The sequence below is a fragment of the Biomphalaria glabrata genome, chromosome 3, assembly GCF_947242115.1.
Source record: "Biomphalaria glabrata chromosome 3, xgBioGlab47.1, whole genome shotgun sequence".
In the NCBI taxonomy this organism is placed as follows: Eukaryota; Metazoa; Mollusca; class Gastropoda; family Planorbidae; genus Biomphalaria; species Biomphalaria glabrata.
Genome location: NC_074713.1, coordinates 51,641,492 through 51,657,030, shown reverse-complemented (window position 1 = coordinate 51,657,030; position 15,539 = coordinate 51,641,492). Strand labels below are relative to the sequence as shown.

The following is a 15,539-nucleotide window of genomic DNA, read 5'->3' as shown; positions in this document are numbered from 1 at the left end:
CATTGTTGATAATGACCAGAACACCTTTTTTTTTTTATTCTAATAAACGGGCTACATTTTAACTATCAACATACCATTCTTTTTTAGCCTGTGAATTAGTGTATCTGTTACAATGAAATTTTACGACCCGCGCGCTCTCTCTCTCTCTCTCTCTCTCTCTCTCTCTCTCTCTTTGCTCCCTGGAATCTCCATTTTGTTTTCTTTTAACCTGCGCATCGTAATTTCTCCGACATAGACTTTTGACATCATTTGGAAACATCCGTTCCATTATGCACCCCTGACACATACACGCACTCACATAACTTTTCTCTAGCTTCTCTATTCAATCTCTGTTATATTTCGACTGTGAGCAACATAAAAGCAAGTCTTAGACACACTGCCTACATTTCTTCCTACCATCAGTTTCAGGCCTAGAGACAAAAAAAAAAGCATTTTCCGAAGGCCCCAATTTAATACAACATTCACATTCCCCTTTCTGCATTTATTTTGGTATTTTTTTTGTCTCTAAATAAAAAGAAATATTAATTTGGTTTTATTAACTGTAATCGTTGATCTCACTCCTTTTTGAATGTAGCGAAAGAAAAATAGATCTAGATTTATCTTTTTGATGCTATTATAATCATCCATATTATAATCATCCTTGACATTTGTATGCCAATGTTTAATGAGACCTTTTACTATTTCTTTTAGTGCACGTGAAACAATACGCATTGATCCTTTCAAAATGTCAGTGACGTCGTTAAAGTCAGTACGAAACATGACGCCTATAGAGTCTGCAGACGACTTGAGTTTTGTTCATGAGGTCGCCAAGTCCACGACCGGCAGCCAGAACGTACAAGTGTCTCGTCCGCTGGGCGGAAATGACGTACGAACACAGTTGCATGATGGGCCGGAGTTAGGTAAACAGTTGCATGATGGGCCGGAGTTAGGTAAACAGTTGCATGATTTTACTGATTCTGTGCCCCGAAGTGTAGTCCAAGTCAAGTCAACTAAAGCAGACGACTCAGATGACTTATATGACTTTGACTATGTAAATCTCAATGAAAATGACAATATAAGTTCGAGGCCAGCTAATGAACCCAATGGAATCGACGGTCTAGAAGATAATAGAGAAAATGTAGACTCAAGACTTGGTGGAACATTACAAGATGACGTGTTACTTCTGCACACATCAACAGACGATTTAAACGATGACGAGATGGATGATGTGATAGACGATGTAAACAACGACGCCCTAACCAAAAATGATTCAGACAAATTCGTACATCACAGATCAGATGTCAAGAATCATGTTCATTTCCAATTAGATTCCACGAGTGTTGTTCATGTCGAATCACATTCCAAAAACCATGTTCATTTTGAACTAGATTCTCGAGAACTGGACAGTGTTCTGAACGAGGATACAGAGTCCCTGCAAAGTTATAGACAGGCTGATCAATCAGCCATAGAAAGTGGTGCTAATAAAGTGCTGAACAGACAATTCAGCACTGAGTCTGGTGATTCGGAAACGGATGTTGATTCATCTTCCGGAACTTTGTCAGAGAGGGACGAACAAAATGTAGGGTCGCCAAAGCAAAAGCATAAAACTAAATACATTTCAGACAGTGACCAGCAGAGTAATGTTCATGTTACAGAAAGACAAAACTTTGAGGATAACTCTTCAGACGTAAGCCAGGATACACAAGTACCTCATCAAAGCTTAGTCCCAACAGAAAAAGGAGCAATGAACTTTGAAGACTCTGTAGAAAGTTCTTATTTCGCAATGTTTAAAAGTTCAGAAACGGATAAAGACAACAGTAAGGTCAAGGCTGGTGCAGGGGAAGAGATCATAACACCACAGACTCCTAATCGAGTATCAGCTCTGACCATTGAAACAGCGCACACCGTAGACGGTGGCAGCGTTGGTCCGGACAGTATTGATGAGGGTAAAGACATTGATGATGGTGTCAGTAAAAACACAGCAGAAGATCACCAGGAAAGGATAACTCTTTCTGATGTTCACGAAATCAAAACTGACGCGGAAACAAAAAATAGTTCCAACGCAGACGAACAAATAACCCAAAGCACTGACCCTCAAAGTAATCAAGTCAACGAAAAGCCCGAAGATGTGAAATCCAATATTCCTAACCATGAAAGGACTCCACGATATGAAGATGCGGAAAATCCCGATGACGTAAGCCTAGTTCTTGACAATGACTTTAAACACACTGCTGAGAGATCCTCGGCCAGAACACAAAAAAGTTACGCCAGTGCTAAATCTTCGTCCTCTCACAAATCTCTAGCACCTCATAGACCCATTGAAGAAATGAAGGCTGCTGACAGACTCAAGTATGCTCCATACGCCGAGAGCCTTGCAAGGGGATACAGCAAACAGGTCAATGCTTCTAAGCAGCAGAATAATGCTAAACACAAGAGGCACGTCCAGCCAAAACCAGAGACTGAGCCTCAAACTGGGAAAGAGTCAGCACAAGGTCATCCTAAGGCTAAAACAGAGGAAGCTTCTCCTCAGAAAAAAGAGCAGAATCCTCGGTCTCGTTTTGAAAAAACATCGTCTGCTCAAAAACAAAATCATGCTCCAAAAGGAAAAAAACAATTAGTCAAACAAAGACAGACAAAAAGTTCTGTAGCTATAGTGAATTCAAACAAAAAGAAAGATGAAAATATGAATGAAATTACAGAAAATAATGAGGAGTTACAAAACAAGGATCAGGCAGAAGACCACATGGTACAAAATAAAGAAACAATCTTGGTATCAGAAGAAGCAAAATCTAAGGCTGAGTTAATCGCCCCTGTAAAGCCAGACGAAATCTCCTCGGCCATTGTTTCAAAGGTGCCAGATAAGCCTGAAGATGTTTTAGAAAACGTGGCTCCCAGTGACAACGTCGGAGATTGTAAGCAAGAAGAAGGAATCAAGGAAGAATCTCAAGCAGAGCACACAACTAGCTTGCTATCAAGTCCTAAGAATCAGGCAGAAATCAAAGTGGAAAGGAACCAAGAGGAAATAACTCCTTTGCTAAACGATAATAACCAAGAAACAATCAACAAAGAAACAAATTTGCCTGTTAAAAATAACCAAGAAACAACCAACAAAGAAAAAAATTTGCCTGTTAAAAATAACCAAGAAATAATTAACAAAGAAACAAATTTGCCTGTTAAAAATAACCCAGAGAACTCCAACAAAAAGAAAACTTCAAGCAAAAATCCCAAAGAAATCGAAGCAACAACTACAGACAAGGAAGAACAGAAAGATTCCGGAATAAAGAGTTGGTTTGGAAGTAAGAAGAAGAAGAAACCCCAGAAGGATAACGCCTCTGACAAAATCAAAAATGGTGTCACTCCCCGGAGTACAGTGTCCGTAAATGGGATTATTATTACCACCACCAGTGAAGACTCGCCGAAAACTGACCAATCAAAACAAGAGAACAAAACAACCTCAGTGCCTGCTGCTTTGACCATTGTGGACGAAACCAAATCTGACCCTTACGGGAAAGCCGGGCGCGTTGTCTTGGCTAATATCAAACAAAAACTGAAAGATAGTTCCTTATCTGGATCAGTAAACTCCACGTCTGCTCTTCCGGTCAACCAGAGGTCAAGATCTCCTTCACCGGAAACCAGTTTCAGCAGCAACGGCTCCAAATTGGGAAAAATCGCCCACAAGACGCAGAGCATGAGCTCGCTTCAGGTTCCAGGGGCGCTGACAACTCCACGAGATTCTTCACAAGAAGACGACAACATTTCTATCTCCTCAAGAAGAGACTCCACTTCTAGGAGGTCAGTGGACTATCGGATACAGAACGCCACAGCGGTCATGGTTCCGGAAGCAGCAGACGAGAAGCCAAAGTCTGTTCTGACCAACGATGAGACCTTTATTAAGAACGCCATTCCTTACCTCCCCTTAAGTCTGGCGATTGCTTGTCTCCTGCTCAACATCGTCATCCCTGGTTCAGGTCTGTCTTTTTATTTTTTTTAAATTAAATATTCATAAATCATAGTTTGATTACGTTTATTACTTTTAACTTAATCATGACTCGAAAATTTTATAATTATTACTGTTATTATTGAAGATCTTGAATTATTATATTCATTCTTCTTCGTCTTCTTCTTCGTATTTTAATAAAAAAAATAATAATAATGAAATATAAAAAAAAGAGTACATAAAATTTTCAACACTGTCTGGCAGTAACCTCATCACTGCAATCAAAAGCTGGGCCGTCCCAGTGCTCCTTTCAGTAAGTGTTGTCATCAAATGGACTGACACCGACCTACGTGAGATTGGTAGACTCACGAGAAAATTACTAACCAAATTTCGATTTTTACACCCCAAGTCCTCCACCATAAGGCTATACGCCAAAATGTTATACGCCATAGAATGAATACTCATTCGTCTCTAATATGATGATAAGTAATAATCTTTATAATCCGTGAGGAAATTAGTTTTACAAATGAGGTTTGGTTTGCTTAAAAATTTTCATTCCATTAAAAGAAAAAAACCCAACTATTTAGCCTACATATTTAGTGACAAAACTCTCATCCCTGCTTAGCTGTCAAGTCCATCATAAACTCTAAACATTCTTTCTAAGCATTCTTTTGATACCAACAGCTGCAACACATAATTTCGATTAAAGTATTGAAAGCATTCTGGGTATTCATGGTCATGTGATTTTCACTTTTGGTGTCACTTGACTTACTAATAACTTAGTACTTTTGACACACAGTGGGGCATAGAGCCGCCATCGGACTCAGCTCTGGTCAATTTCCTTCAGGTCCTTCCTGCCATCTTCGCTTCTTGGTCATTCGATCCCCTCCATGTTTGTTATTCTCTTCAGCCAGACTTTCTCATGACACGTGGGTTCCGGTCTCGAACCTATCTGGCAATGTTTTCTGCTGCTCTTCACATTGTAAGCCCCAAAATCCAGCCCCAAATAGTGTCGTTTGATATCTTGCTCTATTGGTGTTTGATGAGTTGTCTCCCACAGGCTGCAGTTTGAGATTGTTTTTCCCTCCCCCCCCCCCCATCTTCGATATCAACGAGCAATCAATTATTTCCAGACCTTAAATGTCACTGAAACTGGACACACAATTAAATATTATACATTAGAAATGGTCTTGAAACAATATTGTGTTGTAAAGAAAAAAAATCATTTTCAATCCTTTCACAAATCCAAATTATATCAATGACTGCTTGGCCCCTTGGAAAACGTCGTCACGATGGTCCAGAGTTCGATTCTTGCCAGCTGTCATACTGTGCAGCCACTCGCTAGGCCTACTCCTCTTCATTTCTGAAGACTTACAGTCATGAACGAAATTATTTGTTAAGTAACTACAGGAAACAGACAAGAAGAAAGTGTCATTCTATAAAGAAACTTTTCAAGAAAATATCATTAGGATCATTTGAAAAGCATACAATTACATTTTTTTTCCCTATGACAACAAAAACTAATTTAATTACCAATTTAATTGGTGAACTAAACATTCACATTCTATTTGTCATTAAGCTAAAAAGATATGAGAAGTATGGGGATCGAACCCACGATTATTGCAACACACAAAAATTAATTCCTACTTTATGTTCAAACAATATGGTAACCCGAATATTCTTTTATAAGTCATTGAAAAAAAAAGTTTGGGTATCGAACCCAAGACATTCACATCATTAGCGCGTTGCATTATCAAAATTGTCAAACTTCCATACTACTATGTGCAAAATTTGAGTTTGAAAATAAATGTTTCCATTTTGTACTTGAGTCTTTGTCTTCCATTCATTACTATATTCGTACCACTTTGTGACCAACCTTTTCACCCCCTTCTCTTTCATCCATAGTAGATATTGTAAATATACATAAACATAAAAGTTCTTCTTCCACTACAAAATTTAGTTAAAAAATAAACTCAATGCATGAAAATTACACCTATGTGTAAAACAATGGCGGTTGGTCGTTAACTGTCGGCCAAAGAAACAGACGAGCGTTAAATCATCTGCCCCAGTAAATCGCAATGTCTGATATAGAAACGTTACATTTTAAATGCTAATAGTTGGGACGATCGATACATTATAAGTGGTGCCTAAACGGTTAAACAGAGTAAGGATTAGGTGATGGAGAAATTAGGAAAATAGTCGGCACATTTACGGCGATAAAAACACCCTTTAAACAGATATTAATCAGAATCAGAGTGTAATTGTTTACACACATTGTACGTTTAATCTGGCAATACAATATTTTTTTTTCCAGGTACTGCCTTAAGCGGCTTGTCCATCTTGTGCTGTGGTCAAGCTCGGGTGTCCAACAAGAATGACCAGATTTTGACCACCTTGTGTGCTAACTGTCTGGTCGGTTTGGCTCAACTCTTCACCGTTACGTTTCTTTTGGTTGGTTGGTTCTGGTCCATTGGATGGGGAATACAGATGGTCTCTTTATCTGGTTGGTACTTACTATGAAATATATTTGATCTTTAGATAAAGTAAAGTAGCAATTATACATAAAACACTGAACCATAATCTTCAAATACAAAAACAAAATCTAATAAAATACTCAGAAAGACATAAAAATAAAGGCACATTCCTCGTTCGATATGCTAGGACAAATTGGTACAAATGATTCTTCTTCCCTGGCGCTATTAGAGCATGGAATGGGTTGCCTCAGCTAGCCAGGAAAACCAGTGACTTGGCAGAATTTAAGTCATTGGTTAATATGCATGACTAAATGCATGACGCGTAGGACGTTATCCTCTTCTTTTTTGAAGTAACGTCTGTATTATATAAGATAAGATAAGATAGCTATAATGATGTATGCTTTGTCTTGCAAGATACGTATCTAATATATAAAGCAAATTTTAAGGCGTCTATTTAGATCTACATGTATGTTTCAACAAATTTACCCATCTTGATGACCCAATCTTGATGTACCAATCTTGATGTAATTTATATTTCTTACATCGTCTTAGAGGCCCCGGAAATGAAACCCACCTCGTCACCCGAGATTTCTATTTCCGTTAAGAAGAAACCATGCCAACACCTTTTATTTCTGCTGCTAGATTCTCTAGAGTAGTTTCCCTTTTGAGACATAACTATGATAAGATCTGTTTGGTCTTCATACAAATCTACCCTGAGGTAGAACCTCCACCAGCTTCATGAATCAGTAGTAAGAAGAACATGATTCCTTGTAAGCAACGGCCAAGTAGACATTAGCGTACCGGCTAAGTAGACATTAGCGTACCGGCTAAGTAGACATAAGCGTACCGGCTAAGTAGACATAAGCATACCAATCTTGCTTGGCTCACCACTATCTTTCATCAAGACTTCGTATGTGTGGCAGTAGAGCTCAGCGATGACCTGCCGACCATAGATAGAAAACGCAGACTTAAACTTGTATGGCTGTATTACAAAGTCCTCAGGGCTCGCAAGGACCATACCTGTGGGGGGAAAAAAGAAAAACAGAGGCAGACAAAAGGGATGGGAAGACAACATAAAAGAATGTACGGGCCTGTCATTGAAAGAGAATCAGGTCAAGGCGAAGGACAGAAAAAGAATAGCAAAAGACAGGTCACGTGCGGAGGTCCAAATATCCATCAGACATTCTAAGTAAGATTATTCTTTAAAAATTATCATCCGATCTTCGAAGATCATAACGCAGATTTAACGAAATACGAAACAAATGTTTATGTTTAGTGAAATGAAAACAATATTCTACAGACTTTAAATACAATGATTGTCAAATATTTAAAGCTGATACTAACGTGAAGCCTAAATCATTTGTAGGCTACTATGGATTAATTACTCTGACTCACCACTGATTTAGTTGTCGATAGGTTGACATAACCAGAACATAATCGGAACTTAACGAGAGCAAACAACTCGATAATAATTGTTCAAACAATTGACTTAGCGACTACTTTCTCTGAAACTAAACTATTGCGTTGCATTCCTGTTATTTACAGGTGATCTAAAATTTATTGTCAAGTAAAATACCTCTTTCAGACATTGCGATCTATACGGCAGAATGTTCCAAATATTGGCTCTCGCAACACGAATGTAAATATGCTTCAAGAGGAAAAAAATCGATTGGTTTGGCTTGCTGCTCAATTATGGTAACAATTTTAAACTTAAGTTACCCTGTGTTCTACTATACACATTAGTAAAGCCATTGATTGAATCAACCCATCTCAAGAAGGCTCATTTTATTTGACGATTTAGGCCTACTAAAGCTGGCTGCCTGGTCGTGCGATTAGCGCGCTGGACTGTCGCTTGGACTTATCGATGGCCCCGGATTCAAATCCAGCCTGGTTCCCATCTTCCGTCGTCCTGCGAGAGGTTTGGACTAGGAAGTAGATTATCTTCAACTCTGAAAGAAAATCCGAAACATGTCAAACATAAAACAAACAAATAAAGTTAGTAGATCTATAAATGGAAACTGAACGAGCGTTGATAACTGAAATAATTGTTCCCATTATTTTTTTAAAAGTTGCGTCTGATCTAAGATAGAGGGGCCCTAGAGGATCTCATATAGTAAAAAGTGTTGGCATTTCGAAGCAGTGGCGTATCTAAGAATTTGCCATCATTTAGGGACCCGGGAGGGGGGGGGGCTTGACCTTTTTGAGGGCCCCTGCATTTTGCGTAATATTTAATGTAATTTTGAATTTTAATTTTAATGTATTTAATGTGGGTCCCGAGGGGATTCTCTAATTCTCCCCCGCTACACCTACACACCCTTCCCTAGCTACACCTCTGGCGAAGTTGAGTCATCCATATAGAGGGACCTCAAAGTATGGGTCGATCAATTAGTCAATAATGTAAATTTTATATTGTAATTAATAGAAACAGAACAACAACAAGCAATAATTCAATGAAAAAATGTATACACAATTACTTGACACAATAATAAACAAGATTTTTAGACAGATTCATTGTAAAATAACATTTATAAGTATTTTCTCTCCTGCATTTACCATTTATGTGGGTTGCTATCCCATCACCCCAGAGTGTTACCAGACGACAATGTCAAATAGTAAACTCGTGTAGTTGAAGAGGGCCGAAAAAGAAAATCAATCATTGGTTTCATGTTCAGTCAATGACAAGTTAATTGAGTTCAGTGCAATGTGAACGACAGGTCTAGTCATGAAAACAACATGGCCAGACATTTTTTTTTTTTAAAGATTAAAAACGAAATAGTTGTCGAAGAGTCCATCATTTCCGGTTACACTTACCAAGTTACGTTTCGCATTTATTTATTTTCTTCTCCTTTTTGGTAATATTATTAAAGGCATCACTGTTGATTGTTAAAATAAGTTTTATCATTTCATTCATTTGCACTTCTAGACATGCAGTCAAGCATCTCTCTTAAAGGTAGAGCCATAGACATAAATAAATATAGACTGGAAGTAGGAAGTTATTTTTATTTGGGGGAAGTCAAATATGTTTGATGTACTATATCTATGTGAAAAAAAATGGCGGCAATTGAGCTATAAATTCTAGGACTAACATTTCAGCCAATATATAATTATGATCTTTACTTTTGAAAAGTACAAAACTGCCATATTCCCAGTATTTTGCCTTTGTTTCATAATCATAGACATAGGCAAATATATATAGGTTTGTGATGTGGATCTATGTTTGTTGACACGGATTCTTTATTAATGTATGGCGGTCGACTTATCGATTCAAATAGTTAGAATTAGTTTTTAGTCAAAAAAGTCAAAGAAAATGAGCTGAACGTGCTCTAATGTTCGTAGTACGATAGGCCAAGGATAAATTCTAAAGGTTGAAAAAAAAAAGAAAATTATACACATTAACTTTCAGTTTCAGTAAGTCAGAATAACTGTGACTGTCAGTCACTAATTTAATATTGATAGATCTAAATCTAATAAATATGACTAATATTTGTAATAACTAGGTCTAATACTTTTCATACTTTTTACTACTAACTATTAAACTAGTCAGTCTAACATCTATGCATGCAGACTATAGACTAGATCTAGTATAAGTATAGATTATAGATCTAGTGACAATCTAGTCCTTGACTATTTTATATACTAACTATAGACTATAGTGTCTATAGACTAGACTATACAGATTACAATTATAGTTTATAGTACAGTAGTATAGTACTAGTAGTAAGTAGTATTTTTTTTTACTATAGTATTTATATAGACTAGATCTAAATCTAGTATTTAAAACTATTTATAATTATTTTAATTATGTAAATTTAATAGATTTGGTAGGCACGATTAGAGATATAATAATATAGAATTATATAGGTTATGGCTGAAAAAAAAACAAACTATAAATACTTTTAATTTTACACTGCTCATAACTGCTGTATAACTCATACAAACTTATCTTTTCCCAAATGTTTCCCATAATAATTTTTACTTTATCGTCCAGTCTATATATATATATATATGTCTATGGGTAGAGCACTTTACCAAACAGATTGTTCAATTTGAATACTCTATTTGAGTGCGTACTTCTTGGCTATAAATAGAACACATTGGAGTTGGATAATGCGCTATCAAGTGAAATGTAAATAAAAGTAAAACCAAAATCCCTTCTCCATTACCTGGGCTACTCTCAGTCATATAGCATGTCTACACTTTAGTAAAATCACTCTTTTAGTAAAATCACTAAATTTAGAAAGCCTTCAGGACAGAAGACGCAAAAGTAAAGTAGCAATTATACATAAAACACTGAACTATAATCTTCAAATACAAAAACAAAATTTAATACTCAGAAAGACACAAAGATAAAGGCACATTCCTCGTCCCATATGCTAGGACAAATTTGTACAAATACTCCTTCTTCCTTAGTGCTATTAGAGCATGGAATGGGTTGTCTGAGCTAGCCAGGAAAACCAGTGACTTGGCAAAATTTAAGTCATTGGTTAATATGCATGACTGAATGCATGACGCGTAGGACGTAATCATCTTCTTTTTTTGAAGTAACGTCTGTATTATATAAGATAAGATACACTTAGTATTTGATGCATGGCCAGGAACTATGTACACTGACTGTGAAATCTGTACACTTTGAGAGTACAGCTTGATTGAACACTTTGATTGAGCGATTTGATTGTGCACTATGTTTGTACACTTTGATTGCACCTTGATTGAGCACTTTAATTTTGCACTTTGATAGAGCTCTTTGATTGTGCACTTTGAGCACTTTGATTGTCTTTTGATTGAAGACTTTGATTAAGTATTTTGATTGACGAATGTAACTGTGTGAGTGGCAGGCTACAATAGAACTAATTCAAGTAAAGTCTGGAATAGAAACCAAACCTATCTGTGGGATAACTACAAATGTGTAACAAGAATTTTTTAAACTTAATCTGGAGGCTAACAGTTATTTGAAAAAGTTCCATACAAAACCTTGGTAAATTAACTGTTAACTGAACTCTTGCTAACTCTAGCTTATTAAGCTCTAACTCTAACCCTAACCTCAAAAAAAAAATAAAAAAAATCAAAATCTGCAAACTGCCAGATTTTGAATCCCCCCTCCCCGACCCAAACAACAACGAAACTAGAATAACACCCAAAAAAAAATCACGTGACATTAAATATTGTGAAATACTATTAATGTGATTATCTTTCATGTCTGTCTGTCTGTCTGTCAGTTCAACACAGAGAAGAGATGAAGAAGCAAAGAGCCAAAGAACTGCAAGCCCTGGCACTCAGCGCCTTCGGATCTCCCAAGAGAGGCGCCCCGTTTGGACCTTGACCTTGACTTTCCTACATCATTCAAGAGAAACATTGTTGTGCGATAGGCCTTGCCCCTGCAGTTGTTGATGGCTGGCTGACTTGGACAGATTACTCTGGAGATGTCTGGCTTTCTTGTACGGGTGTATTCGATGTACTTAACTAACAAGTAACAAGACCTACACATGTAACAAGTAACAAGACCTACACATGTAACAAGTTGAAAGACCAAGCCCAAATCGTTATAAAACTACAGATGACGTTTAATACTGTAAAGGCCACAGTCGAGTCTCTGTCTATAATGTTACGTTGTCCCTCTGAAGTCCTATCACCAACTGACTATACTTACATAAATAATCTCTAACCCAACAAAGTCGTGACGTCACTAACACCAACTGACTATGTTCACATAAATAATCTCTAACCCAACTAAGTCGTGACGTCACTAACACCAACTGACTATATTCACATAAATAATCTCTAACCCAACTAAGTCGTGACGTCACTAACACCAACTGACTATATTCACATAAATAATCTCTAACCCAACTAAGTCGTGACGTCACTAAATGTCGCGTTCAAGGTCTGTCAAGTATGGTGCGTCCCTATACAAACTAATAATACTAACTGTTCAATAGTTACGATTAATTGTATTCTTGTCCCTAGTTATTATGTAATTAACTCTTTCTCTCCTAACAGACGATACCAGCGTTGATTCCACCAGATTGTGGTTAATAATTACGGAGAGAAAGAGTTAATGTAACAGGTTCGATTTTGATTGAAACTTTGAACGCGGTAAATAAAATGAAAGAATACATATACATGTAGACCAGAAGAAAGACGAACCCTTGTTACTTTTCAGTGTTTCTCAAACAGGATCTCTCATTATATAAGCAATGGTGTATAGATTTAAAAAAAAAAAGGTTTGGTGAAAAGGGTGGGTCAGGAGAGTTAGACTGCTTTGATATGATGACACACTATAAACATAACATCAGAACGATAGCAGACGACATGTTGGCCGGTAGGCCTTGTTGTAGACTAATGCAGACAGTCTATCAGAGTAAGAGAATTTCATTGGTCAAAGAAAAGCTCACACCGTCCACATGAGGAGGCACAAAACCCCAGTGCAAAGCCCCCTGGATGACAGAGTGGTCATCATCGAACCACGATGGACAAACTATATACAGATTTATTATTTAAAGTTCTGAACATAATCTTCCAGTCGTCTGCCTGTCGTCTGCTTCTTTTCATGTCCTTGTGCACGTGCATGTCCTCCTGTTCTTGAAACTTTAAAGAATAAAGTGTAGATTCACTAACTGAGATTAAAGAATAAAGTGTAGATTCACTAACTGAGATTAAAGAATAAAGTGTAGATTCACTAACTGAGATTAAAGAATAAAGTGTAGATTCACTAACTGAGATTAAAGAATAAAGTGTAGATTCACTAACTGAGATTAAAGAATAAAGTGTAGATTCACTAACTGAGATTAAAGAATAAAGTGTAGATTCACTAACTGAGATTAAAGAATAAAGTGTAGATTCACTAACTGAGATTAAATAATTAAGTGTAGATTCACTAACTGAGATTAAAGAATAAAGTGTAGATTCACTAACTGAGATTAAAGAATAAAGTGTAGCTTCACTAACTGAGATTAAAGAATAAAGTGTAGATTCACTAACTGAGATTTAAGAATAAAGTGTAGACTCACTAACTGAGATTAAAGAATAAAGTGTAGATTCACTAACTGAGATTAAAGAATAAAGTGTAGGTAGATTCACTAACTGAGATTAAAGAATAAAGTGTAGATTCACTAACTGAGATTTAAGAATAAAGTGTAGACTCACTAACTGAGATTAAAGAATAAAGTGTAGATTCACTAACTGAGATTAAAGAATAAAGTGTAGGTAGATTCACTAACTGAGATTAAAGAATAAAGTGTAGATTCACTAACTGAGATTAAAGAATAAAGTGTAGCTTCACTAACTGAGATTAAAGAATAAAGTGTAGATTCACTAACTGAGATTTAAGAATAAAGTGTAGACTCACTAACTGAGATTAAAGAATAAAGTGTAGATTCACTAACTGAGATTAAAGAATAAAGTGTAGGTAGATTCACTAACTGAGATTAAAGAATAAAGTGTAGATTCATTAACTGAGATTAAAGAATAAAGTGTAGATTCACTAACTGAGATTAAAGAATAAAGTGTAGATTCACTAACTGAGATTAAAGAATAAAGTGTAGACTCACTAACTGAGATTAAAGAATAAAGTGTAGACTCACTAACTGAGATTAAAGAATAAAGTGTAGATTCACTAACTGAGATTAAAGAATAAAGTGTAGACTCACTAACTGAGATTAAAGAATAAAGTGTAGACTCACTAACTGAGATTAAAGAATAAAGTGTAGATTCACTAACTGAGATTAAAGAATAAAGTGTAGTAGATTCACTAACTGAGATTAAAGAATAAAGTGTAGATTCACTAACTGAGATTAAAGAAGAAAGTGTAGATTCACTAACTGAGATTAAAGAAGAAAGTGTAGATTCACTAACTGAGATTTAAGAATAAAGTGTAGATTCACTAACCTATATAAAGATATTTGTCATGTCTCAAAAAATATTAAAGAATACAATGAAAAGATTTACTCTCAAATGAGTCTAATAATTGTTAAAAATGTTAATGTGTAAATCGTTTTCATTTCTGTTTGACTAACTCATTGATAATGTTTACCTAATTGTTTGACTCATTGATAATGTTTACCTAATTGTTTGACTCATTGATAATGTTTACCTAATTGTTTAACACATTGATAATGTTTACCTAATTGTTTAACTCATTGATAATGTTTACCTAATTGTTTGACTCATTGATAATGTTTACCTAATTGTTTGACTCATTGATAATGTTTACCTAATTGTTTGACTGACTCATTGATAATGTTTACCTAATTGTTTGACTCATTGATAATGTTTACCTAATTGTTTGACTCATTGATAATGTTTACCTAATTGTTTGACTCATTGATAATGTTTAGCTAATTGTTTGACTCATTGATAATGTTTACCTAATTGTTTGAATAATCGATGCAGCTTTCTGGTTTAAATATTCTGGCAGGGTGAAGGTCACGGTAGATGAACAAAATGCAGACATCTTTGTGTATGTTTTTCACATCAGTTGCCTCGTCACTTTTTGACCTATAATGGTCAAAGTTCAAATGTCAAAAGTTAAATGTAAAAGTTTTATTCTAAAGTTGCTGTGACGAAACCAACAAAGTTTATTTTCTTCATCTACAGACCACGTTTGTATTTTAGTTTTAGAAAAATAAAATATAATATTCATTCTTTTGTGTAGTTTTTTTTCTAGTGTGGACACTAAAGTACACATTTCAAGATACAACTTGCGTTCATGTAAAAGTTTACAACATACAACCTACATTCATTAAAAAAACTTGTCAACATACATCCTACGTTCATAACCAAACATCAACATACATCCTACGTTTATAACCAAACATCAACATACATCCTACGTTCATATCCAAACATCAACATACATCCTACGTTCATAACCAAACATCAACATACATCCTACGTTCATATCCAAGCATCAACATACATCCTACGTTTATAACCAAACATCAACATACATCCTACGTTTATAACCAAACATCAACATACATCCTACGTTTATAACCAAACATCAACATACATCCTACGTTCATATCCAAACATCAACATACATCCTACGTTTATAACCAAACATCAACATACATCCTACGTTCATATCCAAACATCAACATACATCCTACGTTCATAACCAAACATCAACATACATCCTACGTTTATAACCA

The 15,539-nt window shown here is 35.9% G+C and overlaps 1 protein-coding gene across 1 annotated transcript; it reads left to right on the top strand.

The window, feature by feature from the left end:
* The first annotated feature begins 697 nt into the window (after nucleotides 1-697).
* Nucleotides 698-12,538, top strand: LOC106050674 (E3 ubiquitin-protein ligase RBBP6-like). The gene is made up of 3 exons (XM_056022674.1): nucleotides 698-3,947; nucleotides 6,231-6,419; nucleotides 11,607-12,538. Exons 1-3 carry the CDS (start codon nucleotides 725-727, stop codon nucleotides 11,708-11,710), a joined length of 3,516 nt encoding a protein of 1,171 aa, XP_055878649.1. The 5' UTR covers nucleotides 698-724; the 3' UTR covers nucleotides 11,711-12,538.
* The last annotated feature ends 3,001 nt before the right edge of the window (nucleotides 12,539-15,539 follow it).